This window comes from Bombus flavifrons, chromosome 15 (assembly GCF_040668555.2).
Source record: "Bombus flavifrons isolate JBK064 chromosome 15, iyBomFlav1_principal, whole genome shotgun sequence".
Classification (NCBI taxonomy): domain Eukaryota; kingdom Metazoa; phylum Arthropoda; class Insecta; order Hymenoptera; family Apidae; genus Bombus; species Bombus flavifrons.
Window position 1 is genome coordinate 8340659 of NC_138456.1, and position 11297 is coordinate 8351955.

The 11297-nt window shown below is 34.2% G+C and overlaps 1 protein-coding gene across 8 annotated transcripts in view; it reads left to right on the top strand.

Moving 5' to 3' along the window:
* The window catches only part of Ih (hyperpolarization activated cyclic nucleotide gated potassium channel Ih), a 236678-nt gene that overhangs the window by 216366 nt on the left and 9015 nt on the right, over nt 1-11297 (top strand). For 5 of the 8 annotated variants that reach the window (XM_069128326.1, XM_069128327.1, XM_069128329.1 and 2 more), the window contains 6 exons: nt 6227-6376; nt 7056-7274; nt 7792-7938; nt 8020-8137; nt 8735-9023; nt 10801-10936. In XM_069128326.1, the coding sequence (XP_068984427.1) occupies nt 6227-6376; nt 7056-7274; nt 7792-7938; nt 8020-8137; nt 8735-9023; nt 10801-10936 (1059 nt within the window). The remainder of the gene's footprint in view (nt 1-6226; nt 6377-7055; nt 7275-7791; nt 7939-8019; nt 8138-8734; nt 9024-10800; nt 10937-11297) is intronic. The other 3 variants (XM_069128328.1, XM_069128331.1, XM_069128333.1) reach the window with 1 other exon arrangement.

Below are 11297 nucleotides of genomic sequence, written 5' to 3' on the forward strand. Positions count from 1 at the left end.
AAGGAGAAAGGTTACAATGTGGTAAATTAATTGTTACGGACACATTTTTTTTCACTGTAAATTCACTATAATAATGATAAGTATAAGTTTTCGTTACGAGTTAATGCTTTACAGTGATAAGCAGTAATGATGCTGACAATGGTATGGATACTATTTTCTTAAAAGAAAAATTTATGGTACTATGAATTATACATTTGTCGAAGCACGATGCTTGTGCACTTGACCACTTGTTTTCCAAGTGGTGTAATATTCCTTGCAAAAAGAGATTGATTACGTAGTATTACATCTTCTCTGAACAATATTGATCAAGTCGAATACATAACACTTCCAACGGAACTCAATCGATCACGTAGTACTACGTTTCTTGCATAGCAGAATCTGTTACGTAATTCAACATTCCTTGTAAATTGACATTGATCGTGTAGTACTATAGTCTTGAATAACACGAGGTGAATCATTGTCTACGCAATATCGTACATGGCTATGTATCTAAGAAACGTAATTATTAATCAGACAATCATAAATTGATAATGAACCATAAATAAATCAAAAATTTCTCGACAAGAAATAATTTATCAATCACATAATACGTGAGCTTTTTTGTAATCCCACCATAACACTACGTTATCCAATCATGCCATACCAACTGCGAACAACTAAACACGTAATTTTCCGTTAATGCCTAATAAAGTACTCTAAATTGTTAAATCACGTTGTATCGCGTTGTTTCGCAATTTTAATTGCAGCGTTCTATGTTATTATCAAACACCAATCAGAAATCATACGACTCTGTAGTCATCTATATTGTAACTTTATACATAACCTACAAAGTGAAAAGATAAGATAATATAACTTGTTTCCCTCGTATCTATTCAAGTATTTCTGGAAACTAATACCTTTTATCATAAGAAAATTATTGTTGCTCGATGTACCACTACATATAAGAACATAACTTGTTTCAATAATAGTAACAATAATTTTCATAAACGATCATATACGATACACACTACCGAACGTGTTAATTGGCTATGAAACAAAGAAATCAATCACAAAACCACGCGGTACTACAGTAAAATAACATACATTTACACTACAATAAAATCTCTACACAATTACGAGTAATGCCATTTAACCATTACCCAACAATGAGACAAAGAGCACAATAACGCTATCTACATCCTTTCTTATCAGACGAAACCAAAATACCAAAAATAATCAGTGTCGCCATCTTCTACGAATGAAGTGCGGAGCTTACTGCCAAGTCCCTATACCGTTTAACTTCCTGTATCTCGAGTTTCTCACTTAATTCTCCCTATTGCAGTATTCTCGATTACCACAGATAGTGTGTCTCGATGCGATCTCCACTGTTACCAGGCGAAGATCGCCGCAAGTTTCGGAAAGGGGCCCGGAATTAGAGCAACAATAAGAGGACGATAACGTCGAACGTTCTTGGCTGAGTATCGGGCCGTTGCTGGCCTCTAAATTGGAAAAGTTGTGTCGAGATTGGTCGTGGATTACGGGGTCAGAGATGATCGTTCTCCCCGCGATCGGGCTTCCTTTGGCACGCGCGCACGCGCGCGCTTCCGCCACAAGGAGAAACGGAAACACGCGAGCGTGCGCGTTACGTGTGCTGTACATACACACGATACGCACATCATCGAACCCCTGAAACCGATCCTTAGACTTTAGACCCTGGATCGATTTGGAGGCCGTGGAGAGCACTCTCGATGGGATTTTAGAGAGCCAAATTAATTGCCAACTAGATTTCTAAAAATGCTCTTTCTTTACTCTTTTTTTCTATTGCTAGTTTTTTTCCTTGTTTCTTCTTTTTTTTAGTTCGATTCCAGGTCACTGGATTGCGGGGAAAGATCAAACGAATTTTTTGAAAAACGATAAGTGCTCGTTTGTACAGCAGAACTTGGTTTATCTGTTTACTGATGAAATTTGTGCCACTTCGTAAAAATCTTGACGGTGCACTAGTACTCGTCCGGGTTAATTGGTTTAACTTTTTCTATGTAGCTCCATGGGTACACTTTTTTAAGCTTTGGTGATGATTCGATGATATTTTTAAGAGCTTGTTAGACTGCTCAATAATCGGTTGTTAATTACTCTGGCGATTAAATATTTAAATAGAAAATTGAATTTGCAATAGCAATAGGTTAATTGTTAGAGAAATTTCATTGTGACATTGTAATATAAACCAAGGTTTTTTAATCCTTAGCATATTAAAGTGGTATTATCGAAGTTCTATGTCAAAAGAGATTCAATGATCCTATGCTTTTTTTTATCGTTATGCTAATTCGTATTATCGAAGCTTCGTCATAACTATAGCCGCATTGAAGTTGATCAAAATATTAGTAGAACTTATGAATATTATTAAATAGAAATGTTTATACTCAATGTGTGATAAATAAAAACGTTATAAATCAATTTACGATTTTAAATATCATAGCTTCAATTAAATTTGAAAGTCTTTCTATCTGTGTTTACAAGAGCATTCTTTATATGTCGTATAATCTAAAAATGAAAAAATTTGAAAGATAGCTTTAACGAAAAAAGATTTAACAATTACAAATGACAATTTTCTTGCACATTAACTTTTAAAAGTCAATTGAGTAGCATCACACGTAAATTCCGTTATCGTAACTTCGTTTATTTCTGATTTCAAATTAAATTAAATTGTATAGCTATAGTTAAAGATATGTAAGTTTTCAGATACGTTCGAGTGATAGTGCAAGTTCCATTATCACGATTATCGTTTTATTCGCCAGCCAATATATAATAACGGTGTTCAATGACGTAAAGACGTACATAGTTCCTAAGAAATATTTAATAACTCACTCGCTCTTATTTATTCTGACGCAAATACGCAATCGTTTTACTGTTAGTTACTAAACAAAACAAAAGGAAGAAAACTAACAAACGACAGCATTTCTCTTGGAGTTTTTTAACATTTATGCAAACGTCATTTCAGATGTTATTTTGTCTATGCTTACTTACTGCTATTTGTGAATGAAACATAGGTATAGAAAAATCATGTACAATATATTTGCCAAAAGTATTAATAAGTTATTAATAAGTAAAAATTAAGAAAATATTTATTGAGGTCCGTAAGTAAGTCCACGCCTTTGTATGCTAAGGATTACGTTCTACGAACAAAAATTTCAGGAAGTTTGTCAAACGTGACAATGAAATATTTTTATATAGTTTTAAACGTAAAATTTCTTTATACAAACGAAGATTTATCGAATTTGCAATGGTATTTCCTTTTTAAAAAATCGTGTTTTACAAACAGTAGGCAACGATTTACTTATTTATTTCGACATAAAAACAATGTTGTTTTATCGTATTTTTCAAAACATTTTGGATTTACAATGGTATTTTACAAAAACTAAGCTACGCGTAAAAAATCTACTGCAGTTTGCTTACTCACGGCTTCGTAAAAACAAAGTTTTATAGTGTTTCTCGAAAAATTTCAGATTTGCGGAGTACATCTGCTCTTTACAAAATCGTGTTTCGAAAAAATGAACAAAAATTTATTCGTTTATACGTGTCTACATAAAAACGAAGCTTTATCGTGATTTCTAAAAAAAATTTCAGATTCACGGTGACATTTCCACTTCGCGAGACCTCGTTTCACGAGCGAAGATAGACGATGGTTTACTTGTTTGTCGCAAACCGCTCGTAAATAGGGCGAAATACGTGTCGATTCTTTAATAATGCCAATCGTGTAGTCGTAAATAATTCTCGACGCATTCCGCGCGGAAGTAAAAACGCGTCGAGCGTGACTTCGTACGTGTTTTTGAAATTCAAATCGCACCCGTCGAAGATTCAGAGCGGTCGAATTGCATGAATAATTCGATAAACGTTACACTCGCGTCGAAATTTCGACGTGGCGCGTGTTCCTAAAGGAAAAAACGAACTCTCCCCGCAATAATTCAACGTGATTTATTCCGTTTTCTTCGCCGCTAATGAATCTTTGATCAGCTCGTTGACCGATGTATCGGTAAATTTTTTATTGAAACATTGCATCAACCGTTCGACCAATTGATTACGCGATCGTAGAACAAACACAGATCCGCGGTGACGCGTAAATGAAAATCGCGAAATAGTTCGATATCCATTTTGAAGTTTAAAGAACAAAAGTTATTGGCAGAATTTATTGGGAATCGATTGACAGAGTTTATCCGAGCATTTTTAATATTGGATAAACTTTTTTTTTAATTGGAAAGATAGTTTTAGTTAAACACGGGTAAACGATGTGTCGTTACAGGCGAGAACTACCTGTAGAATTTTGTTTCGATTGCTACTATGATTTTTCAAAAGCGTAGCCAATTTTTCCCCGGAACTTCCAGTTAAAAAATTACGTATTAAATACGTGTGTATGTTTTTACTTTATTGATACTGTTCATAATTATTCGCATGTTCCTATTTGTTAAAAAAATTGAGTTTTACTGTAATATTTTATAAAAATACTGATATTGTTACAATATATTGAGTAATATAAATTGACAAACGAGAGTGTGACTTCTATAATAATGAATAAATATTTGTCACTATATTTCGTACAATTGGCTTTACCATAAGGGCGTGCCATAATATATGATAAGCCTTCATGTTAAAATTTCATATTGGGCCACGAAAATAGAACTACTATTGCCAAAATAATGAATTGAATAATTTAATTGACTCCAAAATTACGACAAATTATAGTAATTATATGATACTGGTAAAATATTGGGACATGGAAATGGTAGTACTGCTCCCATAACAGTGAATAAATAATTATCATCATATTTGTCGTTATTCAATTATCTCCAAAATTAGAACAAGCATATAACAATCAAGTCATAGTTGATAAAATTTTACAAAATGATATATGAGAAATATGATATATTAATATATGAAGTGCATATAAAACTCAGATTTATCATAAAATACCATAATAAAATATATTTACTATCAAGTACAAAAATTATATTAATTGGAAGCAAAAAATGTTACTCACTTTTAATAATTATGGACAGCTTTCCTTCCTCTTTATATATTTTATAATATCAAAATATTATTTAATATTTAATAAAATTAGAATATCGTTTACTAAAAACAAAAGTTATACAGTAATTTTATTTAGTGGGTCAGCTCTCTTCCCTTCGGAATGGTTTCCGCCGTCTCCAGCTTCTTTTCTTAGCGAAGACTTGGATTCCCATATCGTGCTTATGGCGCACTGTTCAGCCGAAAAGTTTGCAGTTCACAGTTGATCGAGCACGATCGATCGTCGATTTGAAATCATTATCGAACGCCAGAACTTGTCCTGAACATGTCTGGTCCATAAGCCAGGTCTGAGAATCTTAGCCTAACAGTGCAAATGACTGATACATATATATATATATATATATATATATATACATATGTTGTATACAATATATATGTATATATATATATTTTTCCTTTTTGTTTCATCTGTTAGAGCATTTGTAGAGTAATCATTATTATAAACGTTCTTTAGGTTACATTGACTTGTTTTTTTGTGTGCCACGTGATGCGTATTTTCTAATGTAGCATGCTTTTTGAACTGAAAATTGAAACCCGAAAGTATGAACAGCGAAAACTACTTAGGAGAGGAAAAACACTGAAATCGTTCGCGTTCAGACTCGAAATTTTGTCTCGTTCCTTAAATCACGAATTAAAAAATTCTTTCCATCCTAAATATGAAAAAAGATGAAAATACCTTAATTACTTAAGCTACGTTTTTTCTACGCGTAGAAATATAAAATTTCTATAAATTAAGGGGAGAGAAATCCATAGAAATTTCTCTAGATTAAGATAAACTAAGCATTGAAAAATTTTTATAGATATAAAATGTTTCTACGATTTATGTCGCGGCTGATAACTGTACAGGCATATCAACATAAGGAATAATTAATAATAATGGCATTACGTCGAAGAAAAGGATGACTGTTTCGGTTCTGAACGTCGAAACGTTAGGTAGTTTACTTGGCCCTTGACTCAGACGTTTGGATAAATATTTGGACTATGATAGTTTTTTTTGACAATGTATTCAGTGAATTAATATTTGACGCGTTTTTGTGCAACACTCGCTTATTTGCTGTACACTACGCAACCGGAGCTTTGGATAACGAGAGAAGTTTTTAACTGAAGTGTGAACAACATCCTGGCGCCCGATGCTGGCACGAGAATAAACCTTTGTCGTTGTTGTTGGCAGTTCCTGAATATGGCGTCGGTGTTCATGCGGATTTTTAACCTGATTTGCATGATGCTCCTAATTGGTCACTGGAGTGGCTGCCTACAATTCCTGGTCCCAATGCTCCAAGGGTTTCCTAGTAACTCATGGGTCGCCATCAATGAATTACAAGTAAGTATTGTGACAAGCTCGACAAAATTTGAGATCCTCGCTCGTTTGAAATCTAACCGAGTTACCAGCTTCTTTATTCCAACTAGATTTCGTGGTACTAGCTTGTGACATATGTATACTCGTCCCATTTTCTCCTTTTATAACTTATTTATTATAAAATAAAATTCTGACGAATTTGATGAGGTTGGATGTTGAACACTGCGAAGATCAAATCTGGAGAACCACTGTCATCTTCCTTAAAATATAATTCAGATTGAAGAAGCATTTAATAAGAAAATTTCTGAGGAAAACAGAAATAATGGAAAATAAACTTTTCTTCTTCTCCTCGCAGTTTCTTTCATACGAATAGCTTATTTCGTGAAAAGTTTGAAAGCGGAATGAAAGATTCTGAAAAACAAGAGACGTACCTTAACCCCCTCCCTTTACAATTCTTTCGTCTGCTAATGGCTTTTACTTTTATAATAGGCCTATTCTATCGTTATCCTCGAGTCTGGAATGCCTTGACTAAAAACTAAAAAGGACAATAACGATCTCTTAACCTATTTTCCTCAAAGAAGGAAATAATATTTTTATTATAATATTTATTTATAATATTTTTTGTACCAGAACGAAAAGTAGAGAAAGTTGATGTTTTTACGACAGGTCACTGTCGTAATATTTTACTATCGTCTTCTTTCAGGACTCATTTTGGCTGGAACAATACTCATGGGCCCTTTTCAAGGCCATGTCGCACATGCTCTGCATAGGATACGGAAGGTTTCCACCGCAATCCTTGACCGACATGTGGCTCACTATGCTCAGTATGATCAGCGGTGCTACCTGTTATGCACTTTTCCTTGGACACGCGACGAATCTCATTCAGTCACTCGATTCCTCCAGGAGACAATACCGCGAGAAGGTATTTAATATTCGACGAGCGAGCCGCGAATCATTGAAGAAAATCCTTGCACTTTCACCCTTCTGATTCTCGTTACTGTCAGTGTCAAATTCTCTAGAGTTCATGGTCGGAATATTGCTAGTAGTGTCTTTCGTGTAACGTATAACGAAGAATATTTTACTTTCAGTCTGACAACACTATAAAATCGTAAACAATACTTGAATTAAAATAATATACCATAGAACACTGGATAATACGAAGAAACGAATTTATCTTATTGTTCTATCTATTTTTTCTATTCTATCAAAATTCTAGGAATGTCGTGTTGAAATGTCAGAATGTCCAAAACCATCAACCAACATCGACATTTATAATAATTTTTTTCAATGCCAGTTTTAATTTGCTAGAAACCATCGAGCACAGAAACTACCTCTTTAGTACAAATTCGATTAAGAATCTTCCTAAATGAAATTAATTAACGCTCAAAGCGCAGAATAAGATGTTTAAGGATAGAAATTAACGATTGTACTCGAACCAGGTTAAACAAGTAGAGGAATACATGGCCTATCGAAAGTTACCACGAGAAATGAGACAGAGGATCACGGAATATTTCGAGCATCGCTACCAGGGCAAATTCTTCGACGAGGAACTGATCCTCGGGGAGCTGTCGGAGAAATTAAGAGAAGTACGAGCCTCAGAATGAGAGACTATGGTCTACTAATTGCCCGATTTCAACAAATCCTAACGTGTTCTCGTTTCGTTCTAGGACGTGATCAACTACAACTGCAGATCGTTAGTCGCGTCCGTGCCATTCTTTGCCAACGCTGATTCCAACTTTGTCTCGGATGTCGTTACCAAACTGAGATACGAAGTCTTCCAGCCGGGTAAGTATCAATTACTTGACTGAATCGTTAGAGTTGAAAATAATCTTTATACTAGCAAGTAGAGAAACTTCTTGAACTATCGAGGGAACTTAAAATGGTATTATCGTTACAACGAATGAATTTCAAGATTTATAATTTAGTAAAATACCGATTTGATAAAAATATTCCAAAGACATATTCTACGAAAGTTATTTTCAGATTTGTCCTTTAAATTATTATTAATCTAACTTCTTGAACAATCCAATAGTCAAACTACGTTACTTAAGAAACACAACGATGAGAATATCAATTCTTCAAATCTAAACTTCAATCTACTATTCCTCGCAAGAAACAACTTCCTTACATAAACTTTTGACTAACGTAACTCTGAAAAAGTTCAAACAAATGATTTTTCCTACTGCACACACATATATACACATACATACAGTCACGAAAGTAAAAGAAAAACGACCAATTCTCCGTATAACTTGAAACCTCGTCTAACATTAAAATCTTACGTTCTCCTCGAACAAAAGTCAACGTTCGAGCAACAGACACGTTGCAACAGCAAATTTGAGCAAGATCTCTTAATAACAGCGAAGCGACAAAATTTTACAGGTGATATCATCATCAAGGAAGGTACGATCGGCTCTAAAATGTACTTCATACAAGAAGGCATAGTCGATATCGTGATGGCGAACGGCGAGGTCGCAACTTCGCTGTCAGATGGCTCGTACTTTGGCGAGATCTGTCTACTGACGAACGCGAGGAGGGTAGCCTCGGTCCGTGCCGAGACCTACTGCAATCTCTTCAGCCTCTCGGTGGATCATTTCAACGCCGTGCTGGACCAGTATCCATTAATGCGCAGAACGATGGAAAGCGTTGCCGCCGAGAGGTATAAGCTTTGGTTAGGTTTGTTCTATCGAGTTGGTGTGCTAATAGATGTCAATCATCACTCCCACTTCCATGTTGATTTTGTTGAACATTGTGTACTGTCCGATAAAGCGAGTTCTATCAGTCATTCTTATTGTTATTATCTTTATTTTATTATTATTTTAATTTTATTATTATTATTATTATTATTATTATTATTATTATTATTGCTATCTAAAAACATTTCATATTCGCTTATCTCTTCAACACATCTTTGTTCTTCTTCTTCTTCTTATTATTATTATTATTACTATTATTATGATTATTATTACTCTGATATAATTTCTTTCGTATTTGTCTGTGCTGGTTTTCAACTCGATACGCTTGTTTTGCATACACTTTACACACACAAAAAGGAAAATGATAAAGAATCTTATTTGGCTGGACGTTCTTTTTTGCGATTGAAGAATCTCTCTTATTGAACGTGACAGTGCAGAATCTTTGTTTTCTTGGGGAGAAAGTATTACAACGAAAAGCGCACTAACTTGCGATCGAGGGACGAGTATCCGTTAGATACTCGTCCCCAATCAATCGAGAGGGTTTTTTGAGAATTTTTTTCAACTTCGTTTTTTTCTTTTGTGAATATTCTCTCTCGACACGCGATTCCCCGTTCGACAAGCGATCGTGTTTGTAGAAATGGCACGAGAGTCGAACGGGGTTTCATCCGTTCGAAAAGAAAGAAGAAAGCTTGGAACACCGCGACAAAATATCTTCACACTCTCGACACATTCACTATACATAGTAATGTTGTATTCATAATTTTGCAAACATACTTTATAAATCAGTTCTGGATTTCTCGGTTTTGCCGCATCTCCGCAGAGTCACATACTTCTCTTTTGTTCTAGATAGAAATTTTATGATTTATTGATCAAAGTAATTGATGCACTTTTATCGATAACAGTATTGCAGTAGCGTTTCTTGTCTTTTTTATGCACCAGTATTGTTTCTCTTATTGAATCTATTTTGGTTACATTGCTATAGCTTATCTATCAAATTTATGGTTCAATTTGAGTTTAAATAGTTGGGCGTTTTAATCCCTCAATATAAACTCCAATGAATTATAACTGTAATAAAGAGTATAAACTCAAACAACAATCAAGATTTAAAATTTGCAGTACGTGAGTGTCAATAAATTATCCTATAAACTAACCATAAATCGGTCATTTATTTCAAGAAGAGTTATTTAAAAATAAAAAAAAATTATTTTGTAGGAGACTAAACTATTTTCAACACATCAGTCGTATATCTTTATATATTTTCCTATGCCATTTAGAAGACAAAAGATTTAATCAAAATACTATTTGAAAACTGAAAATTCTAATAAATTTCGATAACTGTGGTAATAATATCGTAACGACGTTACCTTTATATCGTAATCTTTGAACAATTGTAACATTTATATAAAAACACCATTTCTCTTCTTCAAATTCCCAAATTCTTTGTCCATTTTTGAGGGATTAAATCGATAAAATTATAAACACACGCAAAAATGTGATTCTGCGGGGCGCATTTCAAAGCTACTGACTTTCTTTTACCCAGTCTTGTACCTCACATTATAAAACCTTTAGCGGTGCAAGTGGTATTAGAAACAAATAATAAAAAAGTTTGTTGCAAGTCGCGGTGGGATAATAACGTTCGATTTTTTAGGGAATTACCTGTACTGCTAAACGGTTTGTAAGTCGATCGATGTGAATAATCGTTGGTTGTGTTCTGTGCAACATTCCCTACGCTTAATTGTGCTCTCTCTATAGGTTGAACAAAATCGGCAAGAATCCGAATCTGGTGGCCCACCGCGAGGAGGATCTTGGAAGCGAGTCGAAGACGATAAATGCCGTGGTGAACGCGCTCGCTGAGCAAGCTGCGCATGCTAGCGCCAGTGAAGAATCGGTAAATATTTTTCAAAATTGCTACTAGCCATAATCGATAGATTTTTTGACGATTTTATATGACCATTAAGTCCATTCGCAATTTTTTAAAAAAACACGCTATGTATCTTAAGGTTACGTCAACTATTATCAGTTTTATATAAAATCTATTCAATCTATCAATCAAAAAGTGACTTGTTTGCCCCATTTCGTTATAAAATATCATTTATAGAAAAAAAGTTCAGACATATACGGCTTTATAGTTTTTAAACAGTTTCTATAATATTACAGAGCCGTAAATTTTAAGGCTCGGCACACAGAGTATGATGATACGACTGTTTTTTTTTTTTCTTTTTTTTTCTAATAACTACATGAAAAATTAT